Source organism: Cheilinus undulatus, linkage group 13, assembly GCF_018320785.1.
Source record: "Cheilinus undulatus linkage group 13, ASM1832078v1, whole genome shotgun sequence".
NCBI classification, from domain to species: Eukaryota; Metazoa; Chordata; class Actinopteri; order Labriformes; family Labridae; genus Cheilinus; species Cheilinus undulatus.
Genome location: NC_054877.1, coordinates 28,066,549 through 28,088,593, shown reverse-complemented (window position 1 = coordinate 28,088,593; position 22,045 = coordinate 28,066,549). Strand labels below are relative to the sequence as shown.

At 38.0% G+C, this 22,045-nt stretch overlaps 1 protein-coding gene across 1 annotated transcript in view; it reads right to left on the bottom strand.

Annotated features, from left to right (window-relative positions):
* The window catches only part of ece2a (endothelin converting enzyme 2a), a 126,040-nt gene extending 112,574 nt beyond the window's left edge, over nt 1-13,466 (bottom strand). The window contains exons 1-2 of the mRNA XM_041802342.1: nt 13,240-13,466; nt 11,057-11,230 (exon numbers count right to left, since the gene is read on the bottom strand). Of these exons, the coding sequence (XP_041658276.1) occupies nt 11,057-11,216 (160 nt within the window). The 5' untranslated portion in view covers nt 11,217-11,230; nt 13,240-13,466. The remainder of the gene's footprint in view (nt 1-11,056; nt 11,231-13,239) is intronic.
* Between the last annotated feature and the right edge of the window lie 8,579 nt (nt 13,467-22,045).

Here is a 22,045-nt window from a genome sequence, read left to right as displayed (position 1 = left end):
AGATATCATTGTCTCTTTAGAAGACAATAATTCACTACAGTAATGGAAAAAGTTTGAGAACATGTGGTATCAAAAAGTACCAATGTTCCAAAAATGTTGACAACTTTTTAAGGTGCAGATTGTAATATTTAGCCGAGTACAATTTAGCAGAATCAAACTTGGTAAAATTAAACATAATACTTAAAAGTAGGCTGATCTAAATCTGAGTTTATTCAGCTCAATATATAAACAGTTCTATTTTTTATCAATTCTGAATGAGACTTTTATTCATTCATAGGGAGGGTCCCCTCTTTGGGCTCAATGCACCATGGCATGTTTCTACAGTACCACTGGTTGCCATAGTTACCACCAGAAGTCATGATCGTGATGTAGAATCTGACTTTAACATGTCATTAATATTCCCACTTTTACACACTGTACCTTTAAGAAATATGGAGGAAAAAGTCCCACAAAACATGCACAACTGAGGGTGAGAAATAGGGGTGAACCTCTTCTGAGAAGCAGCATATCCGCTATCAGCTAGATCTTCTGACAGCTGCTAAGACTTCAAATCTGTACCCCCATGCTCTCTGTAATGCCAGTGACTTTCCATCCCATCAGCATTTCATGTAAGTGTGTGTGTGTGTGTGTGTGTGTGCACATCTAACATTGGAAAAAAAAGGACAAGCGAGGGCTTGTCACCTTAGATCTCCCTGTTAACACTGAAATGAAATCCTCCCATGGAATATATTCTTCCAGGATGCGACAAAATACTGTTGCAGCAACATATCTTGATTTGTGACACATAATTATCAAATCTCTGGTGCCAATATGATATTTTAATTTAAAAAGATGCTCTAAACAGATTTCCCTGGCTTTCCCTTGCTTCGTCACTTCAAGACTCCTTATGGTGGCGCTTATGACGAGAATGAGGGTTGAGTGGAGGTTAATTAGTCAAAGAAGAAGTCGAGGGCAGACAAGAAAGGGGAATGCACCTGGATAATATCTGACAGAACAGGAAAAGAAGAATACAGATAATCCTGGAATAACCTATCTTATTAGCAAGGGTAATTTCTGTGCTTTTAGCTGGCAGCACTTTGTGGTATTAAAGTGTGGTATGGTATGCGATACTATTGTACTGAACCATCTCATTAGTTACCCTGCAATTCACAAAAACAGCCCACTCTTTAATAGGTGGGTTAGTATAAAGTAATAAATACATAGAAGCAGATGATGGTTAAACTGAATGTCTGAGCTGAAGGATCTTCCAGCATGAGTCAGCAAGAATTTAATCAGCAGCACAGCTACATACAACCCCAATTCCAAAAAAATGTTGGAGCACTGTAAAAAATGTAAAATAAAAATATAATACAATGATTGCAAACCTCATAAACAAATAGTTTATTCACAATAGAACATAAACATAACAGGCATTGTCCAGATGGGATCATATGTTGCTCTAAAAATATAGACTTTTCAGCATTGATAGTGCCTTTCCAGATGTGTAAGCTGCCCAATTGGCACTAACACAACCCTTTACCATCATTGATGTAGGCTTTTGCACTGTGCCCTGAAAATAAGCAATATAGTATCTCTCTTCTTCTCCTCTTCAGTCTAAAGGAAATGGGGTCTGTGGTTTCCAAAAAAACTTTCAAATTTTGATTTATATGGCCACAGAACAGTTTTCTATTTTGCCTGAGTCCATTCTAAATGAGCTGTGGCTCAGAAAAGATGGTGGCATTTCTGGATTGTGTTCAGATATGGCTTCTTCTTTGCATGATAGTGCTTTAACTTGCATTTGTAGATGACACTGTGAACTGTGTTGACAGGCAATGATTTCTGGAAGTGTTCCTGAACCCATGTAGTGGTTTCCAGTAGAGAATCAGGCCTGTTTTGAATAAAGTGCCACATGAGGGCCCAAAGATCCCAAGCAGCCAATCCTGACCTTGAGCCTTGTTCCTTGCACACAAAGATTTCTCCAGATTTTCTGAATCTTTTGATGATATTACGCAGTGTAAGAGGTGGGATTTAAAGTTTTTGCAATTTTAAGTTAGGAACATTTTTCTCAAATTTCTCTAATTAGCCACAATATGCTCTTCCTGCTGTTCTACATTGGTACCATTTACTTTTCCAGCCTATCGTTGCCCTGTCCTATCCGTACTTTTTTGAAATGTGCTGCTATGATATATGTCTTTGTGTTCAATTGATTTGAAAATCATTGCATTCTTTTTTATTTACATTTTACAAAGCACCCCAATTTTTTGGGGAATTGGGGTTGTAAATCTAGAACAATTATTTGTCTATTACATACATCATCACACACTGAACACTGGAATGAAATACTACACACTACTAAAACTAACAAACACCAGCAGCTACTATGGAAATGTGCAAATCTCTAGTGGGATGCCAATTTCTGAATGAGCCGTAGCTCAACATAATAGCCCACCAACAGTCACTTGGACTCTCCTGAGGAAAGTGCAGCTCCCAGCAGCTCTCTACACGGCTGTAAACACCTCTGCTCCAGATATACATAGCACAGTGGCTCCAGGCACACAGGTGGACGTCTTTGATACCAAGTACTAACAAGTAGGCAAAGGGGAGGGGACGGGGGTAGAAGTGAGGCTATGGTCACCAAGGAAAAAGTGAGGTGAGAAAGCAAAAAGGAAATGGAGAAGTGAAGGGGTGACAGACGCGACAGAGGCGACTGGTACATGGAATTATTGGGCAAGATGGGGCATGCAAGAGGCAGATGGAGCTAACGAGGGAAGACTTTACATTGTTGCTACTATGTTGTAATGTGCTTTATTAGCAGCATAATGTCACTGTTGTCAAGGCAATAGGCCATACATAGTTACAGAACAGCTGACTAAACAGTCACACTCTTGGTCTGTCACAATTCCTTAGCAAATAAACACCGCTTACATCACCCGCAGGAACCCACAAAGAGACACGACAATGATGTCAGTGGGTGAGATAAAGAGGGAGCAACGTAGGGAATTTAGGCAGCCACTAAAAATCTGTTACAAGCACAGAAGGGAGGACTAGAAATTATTTTCATTACCAGCTGATATACTCTGATTATAGCAAAACATGGGCATGACAAAAGTCACAAACTTGTTTTCTCAAATTGCTCATTTTATCAAAAAAAGTAACTTTTTACAGTCTTTTCAACTGTATCTTGAAAACTCAGAAAAATCCACATAAAATGACTTAAAACAATCTGAAAGTCAGTATAATGGGATAGGGACTTCTGGATTAAAATACATTTATCAAAATTAAAAATGTACATTCTTAGACACTGACATACCTAGAAGCACCTACACACGTCGTATGCATTCATCAAAGAGCTCTTTCCCCTTCAGGTGTGCAGAGGTGATGCTGCAGGCATAAACTGCAATGTGCAATATTCTGATGTCAACGTGACTAAGGATAAACAAGAAAATATGTAAGTCTTTATATTAGCTAAACTTAAAGTTTTAGACCAGGGGTTGGGAACCCGTGGCTCTTTTGCCCCTCCCTAGTGGTTCTCTGCAGCTGTGCCAAATTTGAAATAAAGGATTTTGTTTTATCAAATTAGATGAATATTTTTTGTAATGCTATATAGAGATAGTTTTGTATATTTTATCCAAAAAAATGTACTTCTTTCATTCACTTCTAACTTTATTTTTACAAAAAGGCCTATTTTATCAACTTAATATGCGTCATATCGTGCCTCTATGGCGCAGCGCATACTGGCGATTTCCTGTCTTGGAAACAAAGGTCTGGACACAGTCTTGTCACAATTGACACCTGAAGTAGGAGATTTGCTCATCACGCAAGATAAGTTTTGAATTTCTGAAATCTTGTTTAGCAGCAAGAGGGAGATCGGAATGTGAAAACAACGATCACCTTTGATAAGTTTCATACTAAGCCGGTATGTCAGTCAGAAGAAATTTTATGCAGATTATGCAAACTTTCATTTTTTTATAATGGTTTACAAAACTCCTCGTTTTTTGTGATTTATGTATGTTTTTCTTAATCAAAATGAGTGACATAAAAATGATAATGCCCTTAAACAATGCAAATTACATCACATTGGCAATACAAGCAAAAATATTTAGCTCATTCTACCTAAAACTTATGAAGCCTAGCGTTACTTCACAAAAGTCATACCCCAGCTGTATTCAGCTGGTAGCCAGTTTCACTTCCCCCACCCCAGCCGCCTCCCTTATAGCTTAAAGCTTGTTGCACCACCATGTATTGGATTAATTGCTTTGGAAATCATGTCATTGTTTTTAATACACGTGATCTTATTTATAGAGTTATTTATTGCTTGAATTTGTCAGTTGGTGAAATAAGATTAAAGCATGTCAAAAGTGTGTCTAAATCGACAGAAAAGGGGTTAACAGTGAAGACTTTTGGTTAACAGAGGCAACAACTGGCTGACAGTTGCAAAATAGGGTTCAAATTGGCAAAAACTGGTAGAAAAAGTGTTGAAAACAGTCTACAAGTGACAAAAAATGATTAAAAGTAGGAAACAATGGGCAGAAAAGATGCCCAAAATTGATGAAAAGTGGAACCAGGACGAGCATCAATGCTAAATCCAAACTGGGGAGGACCCATTCTAAGGGTTTACCAGGACCAATCGGTGGGCACACCTGGCCACATGCAAGAAGTAGCTTCACTGTTTGTTAATAAACCATATTTTCCTTTTAAATCATTGCATTTTCTTCAACAGATTGCAATGTTGAATGTATAAAATTTCCTTTAGATGACCCCAAGATGCCCTCTTTTCCTCGTATTACTTTTCATTGTGTCTGATCAATAAGCTCAATAAATCAAATAAATACATTTAAGATCATTTCTATTTGATATGTGGAAATGCTGTTCATTGACACAAATAACATACTCTCTTGGATGGTAAAATAAGTATAAATAAGTATAAAGTATAAACAGAATTCTAGAGAATGAATTTGGGAAGAAACCAAAATTTCATGGGGCCCCATATGGGCTTAACGTTTTCCCAGTGCTCACATGTCAATTCTGACAGTAAAGCACACCTACACACATGTTCTGGTATCCCTGTGGTCCATGTAAGGTAAGCTGTTCATGGTCTGATTGTGAAGATTTTGTCATGCTCTCTCTACACCAGGGGCATGGGGGATGTTAACATGGAGAGAACATGGTAGGAACATAGAAACACATCTCAGCCCCACTCACTGCTGGAGAGCAAAGCCATTACATCACCCTGCGCCTTGGGGAGCGAGGCATGAGCGCTGACCACTGGGAGATGTGGGGTCATTACATCACTGGCAGCAGCCTGGAGCGAGCCATAAAAGAAGGCGCTGGGGTGGGAACTGGACCCAGCTGATCATTGCTAATGCTCTGTAATGTTGCTAACACACATACAGGTCAGGTGGAGAGTTCAGGGACTGCTTGATGCTATGCTCTGACAAACACCACCACAGGCCTCCAGCCTACCATGCAGCCAGTAATGAGTTATGTCACATTATGTAGCTGTACAAGACACAGTAATATTTTATTATTATAAAGACTTGAATCTATGTAGCATTAATAATACATGACTTTGCCAGTGGTATTTCTGCTTCAAACGGTCCCATTTCATATCTCCAGGCTAACTCATAAACCATCTTGCTTTTATATTCATGTTAATTTTCAGTAAGTGCATTTTTACATCTGCTACTCCATTCCAAGAAAAAAAAATGCTGCATTCAAAATGAGTTGTTTTCTGCAATGATTTCACAGCAGAAATAACACTGACCTGTGGGTGTCTGAGTGGGCAGGAAGCTTCTAAACAGGATCTGTTGTTATGAATGATTTTAACACCTTGTTATCTCAAGGGACAGAACGATCAATACTGTATCTACTTTTACACTGGAATCAAAATTAACACCATGTAATATTAGAACAGGTTTAGCACGTAGGACACACAAAGTCAAGAACGCTGAAATGGCTAAAGTGATGTTTTTTATGACACAAGAAGAAAGCTTGAGAAAAAGAACTGAAGATGTATCTACAGGCCGTACATCTCATTTAAAGGCAAAGATTTTGCTTAAACAGCTTGGCACTGTATGTTTAAACCATAATGACATCAGTAAAGCGTAATTTATTTATAGGGAATATTTTCAACTGCAGCTTTGATGCACTTGTGACTATTTACAGCAGCAGGATAGTGAATGTGTAACCACCTCAAAATAAACTACAACATCCAAGTTGATCAGGACGGAGACATGCTACCATGTGGAAATGTGTAACTTAATTGAGGGGATCTGCAGCTGAAAGAAGTTTTATTAAGATGAGATAACATTGGGTCTCATTAACCAAAATCTTGAGAGTTTTCATAAATCTGTTCAACAGAAAGCTTGTAAGCTTCATGAGTTCTTCTTAAACTGCTGAATTGTTCTCTCCTATGTTCTTATAATTGATGACTGCCATGTGCTCACACGCTGAAAACTTGTGCACTTTTCTGCTCATTTGCATAGGAAAAAAATGCCTGTTCGAACACAGAAGGAACACAGGAGTGATAAGAGAAGTAGCCAGATGTAACTAATGTCCAAGTTACAACAAAGCTAAAAAACAATCACACACCTGACTCCACGTGATAGAGGTACGATAGTTCTTTAGTGCAGTGGTTCTCAACCAAGGGGGTCGGGAGACACTGAGAAGAGGTCGCCAGATGCCTTAAAAAAATAGAGACTATTTTTTTAGTGATATCAAACTGTATATTTTAGCCATTTTGATAAAAATATAAGCATGAAATTAGTTAAATACAACAGAAAAACTTTTTATCAGTAGCTTTGGTGTTAGCATCCTACATAACTGTTCCCTCATTTGGGCACTTAAAAGTGTGTCAAACTGTTATGGGGTTTTTATACTGAAAATATCTATTTGTACCACTTTTTAAGCACTGCCCCTACCCAATTTTGCCACCATCAATGACAACTCTTCATCAATTTTTGCAAAATTTGGACCCTTCATGCCACTTTTTACTCACTTTTGCCACTTTACACCAATTTTGCCTGATTTTAACCAGTTTACATCACCTTTTCCCACCAATTTTAACATGTGTTAATACATTGCGTATACTTTTTTGTCAATTTTTGCCTATTGTTGCTTCTGTTGACCTAATATTAGCACTATTAGCCCCCTTTTACCATTTTTGAAACCCATTTTTGCCCATTTTAACCTGACGTTCTGTCTGTCACATCTCTATGGGCCAATCAGAGCAACAAAACAGGTGACATAGCCGCTATTGAGCTGCAGAGGAAATCGAAGAAATGTTGTCAAGTTCTGATAAAAATGGCGCTAGCAGCATCCATGCTAATCTCTTCCTCCATAACTGCACCAGCTCTTGCTGCTGCTTGTTTACGTCACGACTCTGCTGTGCCTGAAAGTACTGCCCCTCGTTGCTGATTGGTCCTGTCATCCAATCACACTACTAGTTTTTTCAAATCCTCTGCCCTTTCTCAAACATTTCCCATTGAAGCTTTCCCAGATCAATGTGTAAAACAAATCCATCTTGCGTGTCAGGTTATGAAGCTGTTATTAAACAGCTGAACTGTTTGAATCAGTGTATTTAAATTGATGAATGCAATGTCCTTGTAAGCTGGAACCAGATGTATTTTTTCCCTGATTAGCATAGAGAAACGCCTGTTTAGCATCCAAACAAGGACACGAGACTCTAGGGGGCGAGTGCACATGCAGAAGTCTCTCAGGGTCAGAAAAGTAGAGAGAATTCCAGAATGAGTTAATCGGTGTTGAAAAACAATTCCATGCTGGATTAAGACTTTTGAAATCCTGAAGTGGATGCAGTCTCAGAATGAAGCCCGAACAAGCTGGTTTATTGATGTGAAAGCCAGCATACAAAATGATATATTGGATGATATCACTTGTTCAGACAGATCTGTCAACAAAAACAACATCTATGATGCTGTTATAAGAAAGGGGTGCACACCAGATGAAAAGAAGTAGTTAAATGTTGGGGCGAAATTACTCAAAACAGAGGAGAGACGCTGATTATGAATAATTTTTGCAGAGTTTGATTTGATTGAAGCTGACAGATGTAAGCCGATGGAACAATGGAGCATGTGATAGATCTGTCATTGCGATATCTGTATATGAAGGCAGATTTTTATTGTTTGGAATGAGTGTTTTACTTTAATTTTAGACTTTTTACTAAGTACTTGGTTTCTATTCCTTTTTTTTGAAGTTTAGAATATTTAATGTGATAAAATGCAATAATTTGTTAAACATAGTAGACTAGGAAAACACAATAATGAGGTTTTATCCATGTATTTCAGTACTCAAAGGTGTACAGAATTGTTTCTAAGTGTTTTTATATTTTGCTCTTGGCCATCACCAATCCCAGACTAAGAAAAAAACTTTGGTGAATGTCAGAATATTCTTGAAACTGTGTTTTTCTTTCTAAGAATGGTTGGTGAGCAGGGCCCATTGTTCTTGAATCTTTAATGCCAATAAATCCTGCTGAACTGAAACGAATTGCATATTATGGTCCTGCTGCAACTTCAGTTGCGTCATCCATCTGTACTGATGAAATCCTCCAAAAATAGAAGAGATTACACTAATGTTTGATATTGTATTCTTACATTATCTAGTATCATTTCAGATTATCGTAAATCTGTTGTCATACAGAGTCAGGACTGTGTGTGGTTTTAGTTTACGTCATGTTGACTAGGAGTTATTTGGCACGGACACAATCATGCAGAACTAGGTTATTGAGAAGGTGGGAAGCAAAAAACACTATGATGAATAAGAAGCCTTCTCTTTAGAAAAGCTAGTATTTAGATGTTGAGAGAACAGGTTAATTGAGGCTGTGAGTTTGTCAGTAAAGTGTCAGTATAAAACTTCACAGATAAACAGAGGGCACAGGCTAAAACACAGAAAAATATCCTCAGCTGAAAGAGAAAGATATAAAAAGTGTCATCAGCATGCAGCAGAGCGCTGATTTTCCTCATCTATGCATCCCTCCCTTTCTTCTCTCTCTCTCTCTCTGTGCTGTACAGATTATCTTAATGGAAATGACCTCCATCTGAGACAGCTGAGCAGCCCAAACCTGATTAGTTATTTACCTCCCTTCCATCTCTCTTTGCTTCATCCTCTCATCACACACATACAGCACTGTGGTGCCTCAGGTCTCTCTGCATGTCTTTCCTCCTTTCTGCCAAGTTATATCTTGCTCCCCTATAGTGACGGTGATTTATCGTGTCATTTTATACAAGCTGATAGTCTCTATGGTTTTACAGACTTGACAAGCTGGGAGTGTAACTGGGAATTGTTTGCCACCGTGGCAGGCAGTTGTCCAGGCGTTGTGTTATTCGAGTGCTTTTAAGAGCTCTTCATGTCTTTACAACACGTGAGGGGTTCACTCATCTTTAGGCTTCTCTATATAGCTCCTTATCTGTGCATGTGTTGTTGAAGAAGACGTGAACACGTGCTGGTGACAGAAACGTGCGATTCCATGATCTGGCTAGGGGAGAGCGAGAGAGAGAGAAAGAGTGTGAGGAAGAGAGAGAGATGCCCTCTGAGTTGAGTGCTCTCAAGCGAAATAATGGCTCTCCTTTGGGTTTAAATCAGCGTGCAGAAAGTGGTCTGCCCTGGTGTTGCCTGCTGCAGAGTAGCACAGGAGAGAGGTGAGAGAAGATATCTTATATATCAGACTACGGAGCCCACTCACGCCTCTGCTGTAGGTGTGCCAATGACGCACACTGAAAAAAAAAGTAAGGCTGCACATTATCTGTGTCCATCTCTTGGTTGATCTTGTCTATTAAAATGCTTTTCAATTAACCAACATGTGTGGCTATCTGGAACACATTCAGGTAGAATAAAATCATCTGTACATTAATACTATAGAATGATAGCTGCAAAACAAGAAGAGGCATTCATCTACCAAAGACTTTTCAACTTTTAAATCCTCATCTGGCCCCCTCCCCTTTACCCATATATACACACCAAGCAGAAGCCCCTGTCGCTCCCTGACACATATTTAACACACCCCCTAACACACATAGACACACACACCACACAATCTCTACTGAGTGTGCATCAACAATGCTTGCAGCAGAGAAAGCATAGACCACCATAGCCCTCTAGGCCTCTATGGAGGTATTACAGTCTAACAACAAAAGACTTCAACGCTGGTGTTCATACTGCCTTTAACTCCTAATTAAAGCCTAAAAAGCTAATTAATGGAAAAAAAGTCTTTACAAAATGTTAAGAGTTTGAATCCAGTCTGTGTCAAGTGCGTTATCCATTGCATCTTGTCAGGTGTAACTCCATCGATGTCAGCATTTTCAACATCCCTACAGCTTCACTATCTCACAACATAAGATTAACAGCAATTCAATACCCAAATGACAAATGACTAAATTTTCATTCCACTTTGAAACAAACAATAAAATGAGAGGAATCTAAAGAACTTCGACTGCTCACAACCAGTCCAGTTGTTTTCTATGTCATCCAGCTCCACCTGATATAGTCATTCTCACTGTTCAGAAGCCACAGCCATGTATCCATGCTTGAAATGTTTTTGCAGCATTTTTACAAAGCTGCAGTGCCATTTAAAGCAGGTACTGCAGGTCAAGCTGAATGCACGAGAACTGGCTTCCTTTTCTAAGACTATAGTGACACCTTGTGGAAAGTTGTAGATATACAGTTGTACGGGTAGGGATTTGACTTTAGAGTTTAAAGTTATTGCTCCTTTCCCATCACCAACCAAAAGGGCTGTTTTATAAACTGGCCTACTAAAATGACATAAAGTGGTAAAAGAGTTACTAATAACAGAACTGGCTACCTATGATTGAACCGGACACTCAGAGTGACAAATGGAGGCAGGCATATTTTCTTGTGACACCAGCTGACAGTGAAAGTGACTTAGGAGGAGCTTATTATCTACTAAGACCCTGTCTAAATGGGCACACATGTTCTACATGATGCTAGATAATACAGGCTGTGCCAAGTTTTTTGTTCATCCAGAATCGTTTGGTGAGAACATACAACAAAAAGGCTTCAAACCAAATAGAAGATGAAATCAGAAGAATAAACTAGATTAACTTACCTAGTATCAGAATCGAGTCTTTCTTGTTGACATGCTTCTGCAGAAGGTGCTGGAATTTGGAGAAGCTCCCTAGCCAGTCATAACACTGCTCAGTTTTGTATCTTTCATCCCAGTAGTCAACATCTTTGTACCTGGAGTTGTCATCAGGCAGGTAGTCCATATTCTCTGTTTCCTCTGCATATGTGATCAAGAAAACAATGTGTTAGAATAAAACATTTAACTGCATACATGACTGAAATGATTAAACTAGCTCTAATATGAATTCATATTCTGATCAAGCTCTGCTCCTAAAAACTACTGCATTTTTCATGTATACAGCTCATTTTATTGGTCAAGAGGAAAGTAAAACTGTAACAATTTAGGAAAAAGCTTTTGCCTCCAACTGCTATTCTCCCCCAACACTTTATCAAGTTAGATCTACTGTGGGTCTGTTGTTATGTCAATACTGCCCAAATTTGAGACTTCCTTTATCTGTTAAAAAGTTTAGAGACATCCAAGTCCCTCTCTCTGTCCAGCTCCATTATCTCCAACATCCCAGGGCCATCTCCTCCAAGCACTGGCTTCATAGTGCAAGATACACATCTCATAATTGCAACTACAAAAAAGATAACTACTCCTCATATTGACATTTGAAACTAATAGAGAGAGAGAAAGTGTGAAGAGTGAGTTTAGTAAGAGGGTGGGGGAGGCAGGGCTAGGGTTAGGTGCTCTGACTGGAGCTAGCACTCACACTTGCTGGTCTGGGCTGAGGCTCTACCTCCCACTACTCCCTCGTTTTTATTATGAGAGGGGAGAAAAGGAAAGAACAGAGTAGGATAAAGGAGAAAAATAGAAGAGTAGGGTTTTTTGTTGCACAATTTATAAAACAAGGCACTTGGCTAGCTCGCCAAATCATGACACTACATGTTTTTCAGAAGTTTAACAGCTGCTTTCACTACTTATCCTCAATGTCAATATATTTTAAATGCATTCAACCAGATACAGAGCTTAATTCCTTGTTTTATAGATGACTACTTATCATGTAAAAAGCTAAGAATGCAATATCATTAGTTTTGTTTTTTTTTTTAAACAAACTTTATTGCACTTTTTCAAATACAATATAAAATTGTACAAATAGCAAAAAAAAAATGATGTATACAGTTGTCTACTTAATGCATACAGTTGCATAAATTTGTGTAAATATTAAGTACAAGTAAACATTACATGCTGGAGGAGAATGAAAGTCCATATACAGATTTTAAACATATTACAAGCTGACACAATTTTAATTGCTTTTTGATGGAATTCATATATTGTTTGAACTCATTAAAACTGCATTGAAATGTGGTCTTTTGCCTGAAAATTTACACCTAAGAATATAGAATTTGGCCAATGTAATTATAATATGGATCATAATAACACAGTTGTAATCCTTTGCACCGTTTTCCATGAATCCAAACATTACATTCTTCCATTGTAGTACCAAATGTTGATCTGTTTTATCGTGAATGAAATCACAGAATTTTTGCCAAAATGTCTTTACATGCAAAATCACCAGTACGTCTCTCCATGTTGTTAAAATCTCTCGTCACAATGATCTTACTGGGTACACTGCTGCCGCTAACGGTCGGGAGGTGTTTAGAATGGAGCTGACGAGCTATTGCTCCAACAGAAACCACTTTGTTTACCTTTAACCTGTTGTTGTGTCCCTGTAATTGACCTGAAAGCTCTACTTATTATCCACGACTGCGTGCTGTTGCCATAGACTGTAGAAGGAATGGCTGTTGCCTTATACTTGACGCAATTAAACTGTTAGCAGCTATAAAAAGAACATAGCTGCTTGCGCGGCTAGCTGGATGTTAGCGAGTTTAAGAAATGAAGACAATGCTGCCATGAATTCTCTGCCGTTAACAGAGATGGCATCATAGTATATTTGAAAGCTGGCGTTAAGTTTTGACGGTTTACAATTTACAATTGTAAATTTCACACGTGTTGAACACAGTAAAGTAAATGTTCATAGTTGAGTAGCGGTCTTGAACCACCCCTGTAGCAGCTATGACAATACAGCGCATGCGGGAAGGGGCATGCTGAATACAATCCACATCAACTGTAACCATTGGTAAAGAATCTAGTAAGATTTCAGACCGTGACGCGGTCTTAAAAGACAGGTAATTGAAACCAACATTCGTATGATGCCCACTTACAATATCCTCGCCAACTCGAGTGGCTGTGGAGTCGTCAGAGGGAAGATCGGTGATCAGAAACACACACGTGTCTTAGTTTCACTGCATTAAAGTGCCATGCCATCCACGTCTCGGAAACACTCGGGCTGTATTCAAGCGGATCACTAGTCCCTCCTACCAGGGATGAATGGAGAGATAGCCTACGAGTGAATGAAACAATTGATTAATATATTTTAGATACGTGAGACGTCGTTTCCTCTTGGACGTCAAGTAACATCCGTTTGTGACGATGACAGAAAGGTCGTCATCAGACGTCTGATAAGGTGACCAGTTATCTGAAATGAAACTGGAGACATTAAAAAAAAGGGCAAATATTGCCATGCTGACATACAAACACTTTAAGTTAAATTTATTTTGACAAAGGCTTTGTAAATGTAGCAGGGGGCCGGGGTTGCTGTGTTTAACAAAAGGTTAAAAAGGGATGTGCAAATCACTGCATTCTTTTTAATATTTATATACGTCCCAACTTTTATTTTAAACTGGCGTTTGTACTGAAACAGCTATATGATTAGAACTATGGAATATACTCCTGACTTAGAACTTCAAAAAGACAAAATCTTGTATGAAATTTTGTAATATCAAGTAATTCTGAGAGTACTTGTGTGTCATTTAAGCTCTCATCATTGCATTTTCACACATTTCTTATGACAAGTAATGGCACCAGCATCACAGTGTCTTTTATTTCATACTTTTACCTCTGGAGGGCGTACGAGACCAGACATTTAGAGCCATGCAGGAAGGGCGTGTGCAGGAATATGTGTTAATAAAAATGTTAAATGGTTCCGAGATTTTCTTTATGGAACCTTTAACACAATAGTAAAACACAAATTCTATATAATTCACTTTGAATGGTGGCTAGTCTCCTCAAGTCACTATTCCTAACTAAGTTTACACAAGACAGAGAGAGTAAATGTGAACTGTAGAGTAGTACATTCGAGCCCTGGCTTCCCCACAATCCCAAAAGAATCAAACTGTTTATTAATTTAAATGCTCTTAAATTTAATGATTTAGTTGATTTGAAAACAACACAGCTAATGTACAAAGTGCGTAATAACCAAGTGTGCTGTGGTATTCAGAGGCTGTTTGAAGTCAGAGTAAGTCCATACGAACTGAGAGGAACGAGTAATTTATAAAAAAAAAAAACAAGGCAAGAACAAATACAAAGCAGAGACGTGTTTCTGTTAGAGGGGTGAACTTGTGGAACAGCTGTGATCAGATTTAAAAATTGCAATTCACTTTTCTTATTTAGAAACATATTTAAAAACAAAATGTTAGAAAAATACAAAGATCAGGTATGATGAACAGTCTTGAAAAATAAGACTGAATTATTGTTATGGGACTTTCTCTTACTTAATCATTTATTTTGTAAGATAGTTGAAAGTTTGCTTGTTTGTGCAGAAGACATAATGTAACTAAACATGAAATCTATGATTGGCCCAGCTGAAGTTACTTTGTAAAAGGGTAGGCATAATAAGCATGAGCTTCAGCCTACACCTTTTCGATTAGTCTAATCCTTTATTGTTTTTATGTTTGTGTTGAAGGTGAAACTTCCATGTGTGCTGTTGGAAGTATTTTGTGCCTTTATTTGTTAATCGAAATGTACTGACTGAACATACAAAACATCAACAACAAAAGCAATGAACATTTTTAAGTTACATGACAGTGTCTGTTCTTCTGGCGTTACCTAAAATGCTTATTTGCTAGTTCAACAGAATGCAGATAAAGTGTTCTCTGAGTGCATTCAGAAAGTATTTAAACCCCTATACTTTTTTCATTTCTGTTTATGTTGTAGCCTGGTGTTACAGTCATTTAAAGTCTTTTTTCCCCTAATTATTCTACACCCAGTACTCCATAAAAGAGTGGAAACAGAATTTTAAATTTTTTTTGCTAATTTAATAAAGATAAAAAAAACTAAAATACCACATTGACATTTGTTTACAGACTCTTCAGTCAGCACTTAGTTGAAGCACCTTCATCTTTGAAAATGACTCAACTAGCTTTGCTGGGTTGGGGAATTTTCTGCCATTCTTTTTCGGCAACCCACCCAAGCTTAATCAGGTTGGATGGGGACCATCAGTGGACAGCCAATTCCAGATCCCTCCAGGGATTTTTGATAGGGCCTAGGCCAGGGCTCAGATTAAACTACTACTGAGGGGTGAAGCTTCAGCCCAGTTTGAGGTCCTGAGCGCTGCTGAAAAACACCCCAACAGTATGATGCTGCCACCTCTATGCTTCACTGCTGGGATGGTATTAGACATGAGAGGAGCGGTGCCTAATTTCCCTTAACCTCCATTGATCCCTGAATCTCTGTAGTTAGCCCCATTTTGAAATTCCTCTATTTAGCATTTTCAATTTTCATTTAGAATTTTTACAGTATTAAACTAAGAGTGTCTGAGTTCCTGTTTCGATACAAACCTGCTTTATTTAGTAAGAAAAAAGGTCCCTTGAGGATCAAAGATTGTGGCATGCATTTAACCAAACCATGCAAAGGGGGGTTTTATTTGGATTGCAAAGGAAATAAGGGAAGAGTAAAAAGTGAAATGTTTGATAGCACATGTGTATGACCTTTGACTTGTTCACTGAGACATTGTCCAAGTGCCTGCAAGTTATTTACAGCGAAATGAGACACTGAAGCGTGGCACTATGCTTTATTCGGGATTACTTGACATCAACTCTAGAAAGACCTACTTTAAACCCCAGGCCAGCATTATCCACGGTGAAGAAGTCAACATAGTTAACTCTTGTGAGTCCCTGGGAATAGTGTTTGACGCGCAGCAGAAGTTTAGTGAAAACACTGATTCTTTTGTGAAACCTGGACAGCATAGGACTCACCTGATTTGAAAGCTTATCTCTTTTAATGTCTCTATGATCATTTTATGCATCTCCTTTTCATTCTTATATTCAATGTCTTTTAACCTTTTCTTTTATTTATTGGTTCAACAGGTTGTCAGTGAAAACAAAAAACAGTCTTAATTGTTTAAGTTTTCTCCGGGATCAGTTGAGTCCATCTTAAATATCTGAACTCACTTTGGAAAAACCTGTGGTCCAGAAAGCAAAGATTTTTAGATTATTATAAATTCCTGTAGGTACATTTTTTTAATTTATTTATTTCATTTTTTGTTTGCTTTTGTTTATGGTTTTGCTCCTCATAGCAAGTCCATTGCCAATGACATGTATGAGGCCATAGTCTATGTAACAAGGGAGAATGATATGCTTTTTAAATAGAAATGACTATAGTATATGTCATTTAAATGCAGCAAGTATGTAAACAATAGAGCAGTGAGAGCAAACAGTGTCTGTACTGCAGAGCACTGCAATAAAAGCCAACATGTTCAGTGTGTGAAAAGATGGCAGTCAAGATAGTGTTCATAGGCAACTTTATTTTCAAGTAAGTGTAAAAAACAGAAAAACCCTGCAGGTTTTGTAGAAATCACTGAACATATGTTCAAAGTTGTACATTAATTTGACTAGTTGACAGTTCTTGAAGCCTGACAGTGATGCAGGGGCATGCCATGTTTTTCCAAAAGAGAGTGCCAGATGTTTTGTAGACTCACTATGTCATGTTACATTGGAAGAATGTAAGAATGTCTGGCATGTTAAGTTACCTGGTTTATCCCTCAAGGGGATAATCCATTAGTGTGTGTAAAACACACACTAATGGAGTGATGTCAGAGTGAGGGCTGCTGCTCACAGAGTTACACTGCCTGAGCGTTTGGGGGTGTAGTGCCTTGCTAAAGGGCCCCTTAGCAGAATTCAGGAACTGCACCTTTCCATCTACGGACCAATATCCAGACTTGGTCCAACTGGGTCATGATGAATCGGCAACAAAGCAGTGTCAAATCCAAGTCCATACAGACTGAGCTACTTACACTAATAAGTTACTTTTTCACAAACTGAAAAATGTTTTTCTGTGTTTTCTTATTGACAGATAGGTAGAGTTTTTGTTACCTTGACATATAAAAAACTTTGTCAATAAGAAAACCGATGGTGCCCTGCTGTATGTTGGGAGTTAATTCCCTTGTTTAATGGCATTTGAGCACTGCTCAGGAAGTAAACCGAAAAAATCAAAATTTCATACAATGTAAAACAAAAAAGGTAAATGTTTTTCAACTTTTTTGTTATGGTACTTAAATTATTCAAAAATCATCCCTTAATCTGCAGAGTTTTCCCATAATGTCTTTGGGCAGTAGAAACTTTTGCACCATGTGTAAAGTTATTGACACAGTTAGAAAAGTCCCACCTGTGGGGACCAACTAACTCATTAAACACAAAATGAACTGAATTGTATGAAAGTGCATTTTCTGAATCCAAGTTTGCTATTTAGTATTTCACTGCTAGAACTGGCAGTTCAGGTTGTTATGAGAAAGTTGAGTGAACTTAAAATCTAAATGTAAATATTTTAGCTCAATTCTTATCCTTAGTCAGTAGAACACATTTTGTGTTTTAGGTGTTGTAGTTGTTTTTAAAAAAAACATTTTTTTAAATCATTTTGAAATTACTTGACAATCGTCTCCTTATCTGCAAAATTTTCCCAGAATGCCTTCTGGCGTTAGACACTTTTGCACCATGAGTGAATTTACTGACCCAGTAAGGAAAGTCCTCCCTATGGGGAGTAATTGCAGCTCACAGTGGAGGATACTGAACATGATGGTGCAAGACTTTCTAATGTGGTGTGTGCATTTTTGTTATTATTTTGTAAAAATTTCATTAAAAAATTAGTTGGTAGAACTAAATATGGCTAAGTATCTGTTGCTGACCAAATGCTGTTTTATACTAATCATGGATTGCTCAAAAAATATGTTCCACCAACCTTTAACTTTGATATAATTGGTTCCAACAAAAATTTTGAGTATTTTCCACTTGTTCAGTTTTACAGTGTACATGGTCTGTTCAGATATTTGAACAGGACAGTCTCTCTCAGACTGAGCCACTACTACCCCACTAGATTTGTCTGATTCTATATCTGCATGAAAAACAGGATTTTGACTTTGGGCAGATTGAGTAGTTTTTCTTTCTAGATATATTTTTTAAATTTTACTCAAGCTTGATTAAAAAGGATCTTGTGTTTTTTTAAAAACCCTCCAATTTGACTCACTGGACATGCACTAAATATACATATCCCAGGTTATGAGGTTACAGAATTCACTGTACAGCAATATCACATTGTCCCCTGCAGATGGCAGTATCACATCGCTAGTTTGAGGGGATTTATTTTACTGGCTAGTGTTAATAAACAGCAATCAAAATTTGATGATCATCTAATGAGTCATCCTTCCTTATTATCCATCTTCACAAAGTCATCTGTGCCTGTTGTCATTTATTAAAGTGGAAATCACATCACATGACCCCATCTGTGTACAAACAAAATGAAATCACAATGTTGTGGATAAGAGCACATAGAGATCCTGATGTTAAAGTTTAACTTACTGTGAAGATTTATTTGCTGCAAGTTCCCATTCATCTTTCTCTTTCCTGGCTGTTGCGCTGCTTCGCCGTGAGAGCCTAATCTGGCCCTCTCTGTGCACAGCTCATGGGGAAGTTTCTTCTGCTTTTGGTGCATCAAATGCCATTCTGTCAACTTTATGCATATCCCTCCATTTCACACTCACTGAACTGTAATTCTCCTCATAAACTTGGCAAGTGGGAACTTTTATGTTTGCAGTCTTTTTCCTGCCAATCCTCCATTATGAACAAATAATCATTTATCTCAGAGGAGCCAGAGTGCTTCAGAGTTGTCTCAGCCATTCCTAATGCCACAGGAAAGGCAGACTACATAATTTTCAGGATCATCCAGTGGCTCAGAGTGCTAAGATATGATTTTCACACAGTGTCAGGCTTTGGAGTGTTATATATTTTTCATTTTCCTTCATTTCCTTGTCTGTTTGATGATGATAAATTCCAAAGAGAGCACAAAAGTAGTTCAGACTGGTTAACTTGGGAAACTGGGCTTTCACCACAAAGTTTTTATCCATTTGGAGAAAGTCACATGAGAGAATGACCTGCCAACCTCTGGTTTAGGTATATTAACACTCAGGATTTATTCTGGAGTGTTAAAATCTTCTTTATATCGTGACAAAGTTACACCACTTCCTGCTTCAACTCATAAAATACTCATTTGTATATGCCTCTGCAAAGTAAACATTATGTATTTCATTCATCCTTGAGGTGGACATTTGTGTTCTGGAGAAAAATACCCCAAGCATTCTTGAGATATCACATTTACAAGTAAGTGGTAAACAACAGATCCAATAATATTGACCTTTTATCTGCAGTCTCAAGAGTCTGATTATTTAATCTCTGAGTGGACATTTGTGTTACAGTTGAAGAAAATCCCTCATTCTTGAGATACACAAGAATAGTCTTGACGGACAGACCAACAACTTAAAAAACACCCTGACTTTTGCCAATTAAATGTGGGTTGAAAAAAAATAGAATTTTATTGTTTCTTAAATGATCTTCAAATGAAAAGACCTTTAAAAACTGAGGGACATTGCTGGGGAGAGTTTGTTCAGTTACAAAGTACAAAGTTACAATGGCTAACAGCAGTTTACCAGTTCTAAGCTAACAACACTGAAACCTAGCTAAAACTACCTATAGCTTATGCTAGGCATTGCTAACATTAGCTGTCATGTTGTGGTAGCCAATGAGAGCATGGGGAACTTTCAGTTTAAGTCAAGCAGCAACCTCCAGTCCTGAAAAAAGAAGCCAATGCAGAAGAGCAAAAAATTGCAATACAGTGAGTGCCCACTTGAGGCCGGCTGTAGGAATGTGTCTCATTAGCTAATGTCTTCATGTCCTCTCACTGTGCAGGGGGTGAATTTTTTTGTACCACAATTGTTTCGATTATATTTAGGAAAAACCTCACTGCAGACTGATTGGGGCGTCTTATTTAATTTTTGTCAACCAGAATGCTAGCTAGCTAGCTGACAGGAAGTCGAGCTTATTGGGCAGGCGGTTGGTTGATCCAAAGATCGGTTGAGACAGCGATTTCAGTATGGATTGGCTTCAAGAGCTGTTTGAGTCTGCCTATTGTAAGCAGACGGCTGATGTCACACAAGCTTTGTCCAATTCTTTCTACAGTCTATGGTTTAAGTGTGACTTGACTCCCCCGTGGACATTTTTGAAAATAACTTTTGCCATTCAAAAGTCGAAAGCAGCGTAAATAGATAGATAGCAGAAATGGAAAAAAGTACCAGATTATTTTACTCAATTAAAAGTACAGTTACTTTAAGTTTACTGAAGTAAAAGTAAAAGTACTGGACTATAAATCTACTCAAGTAAAATTTAAAAAGTATTTTTTAAGTTTTACTCAAGTCCTGAGTAGCTACTGTTGATGATCCTTCCTTAACATGCAGTCGCTACAGGAGAATAGCGATCTCCAACCAGGTTGTTTAAGACAAGGTGTGAATTTACCCAAAGTCAAATACAACAGCTGTTTTGGGATGAAATGTGGGATCATTCTTTTGCTCTGTGCTACAAAAATAAAGCCATTTTCATGTTTGAAAAAGGGCCTCTGAGATTATTTCTTGTTAAATCTTTCACAAATTAATCATCCCTCATTGTTTGAAAATGAAGCCAGTGAGGGAGAGTAAAAAGAAAAATTAAATGCTTTCCAAATGTCCACTCCCAGGCAGCTGCAGAAGCACAAGAAGTTAAATACACACCCCATATTAAAATGTAGATTTTACAGGAAAAAAGGAACATGTTTACAGCCTGGTTTAAAAAGCAATCTTGGTATGAATAGCTCGTCTTTATGCTGTGATGAGTTTCATACATCTAACTTTCCTGATTTTGTTTTTAAAAGACTATGAGTTATGCATAATTAGGGCTGATGTGACAGGGCATGGTAGATGCTGCCTCAACTCCACCTCCTCATCTGTTACGAGGTTGGCTAAAATATAGAGACCCAGCAACCATGAATCGGCTTTTAAAGCCGCCTTCTGTAAATGGCTGATGTCACTCAGAACCTTGACGGCAAAGTAGAAGCTGAAATGAATCTAGCCTTTATTTGTTAGTACTTGCTAATGACGTCCAGGCCTGCCCACAGAATTGCCTGAGCCCCTGAAAAACCAGGGAGCAGGCCGGCCCCCTAGTTGATAGTATCAATGAATGTGTGCAGTATCAGTTGCAGTAGTGCTGGCGTGCTCACTGTTAGCTCATTTTGGAGCTGAGAAGTGTGCCAAGCTAATATTGGATTCTGGTGTTGATATTATTTAAAATCATGTAGTCCTGGTACTTTTCAACCCATTCCACCCACTTTCCCACCCGTTTTTCCACTTCTTTTTGCCACATTAAACTGATTTATTGCTGTTTTTCACCCATTGTGCCACTTTTTGAAAAAAAAACAACTTTTTTTTGTCACATTTAACCCATTTTTGCTCTTTTGTCTTTTCTGCCACTTCCTTTTGCAATCATTGTTGTTTTTCACCCTGCTGTGCCACTTTAAACCCACTTTTGCCACTTTTTTGGAACTCTGCAACTTTTAATCAATTTTTGCCCTTTTCAAGTAACTTTTCTGCCCATTTTTGCCACTTTCTTTTGACAATTTTTAACCACTTTTGCCACTTATAGAAAACACATTTAACCCATTTTTCCCTTCTCTTGCCCATTTTTTCCACTTCCATTGCCACTTTTATCCATTTTTGCCAGTTTGTGACCCTATTTTTAATTTTTTTTTACCCACTTTTGCCACTTTTAACCCATTTTTGCAACCTTTTCCCTGCTTTTGGCCCATTCTGCAACTTTACCCCAATTTGCCACTTATCAC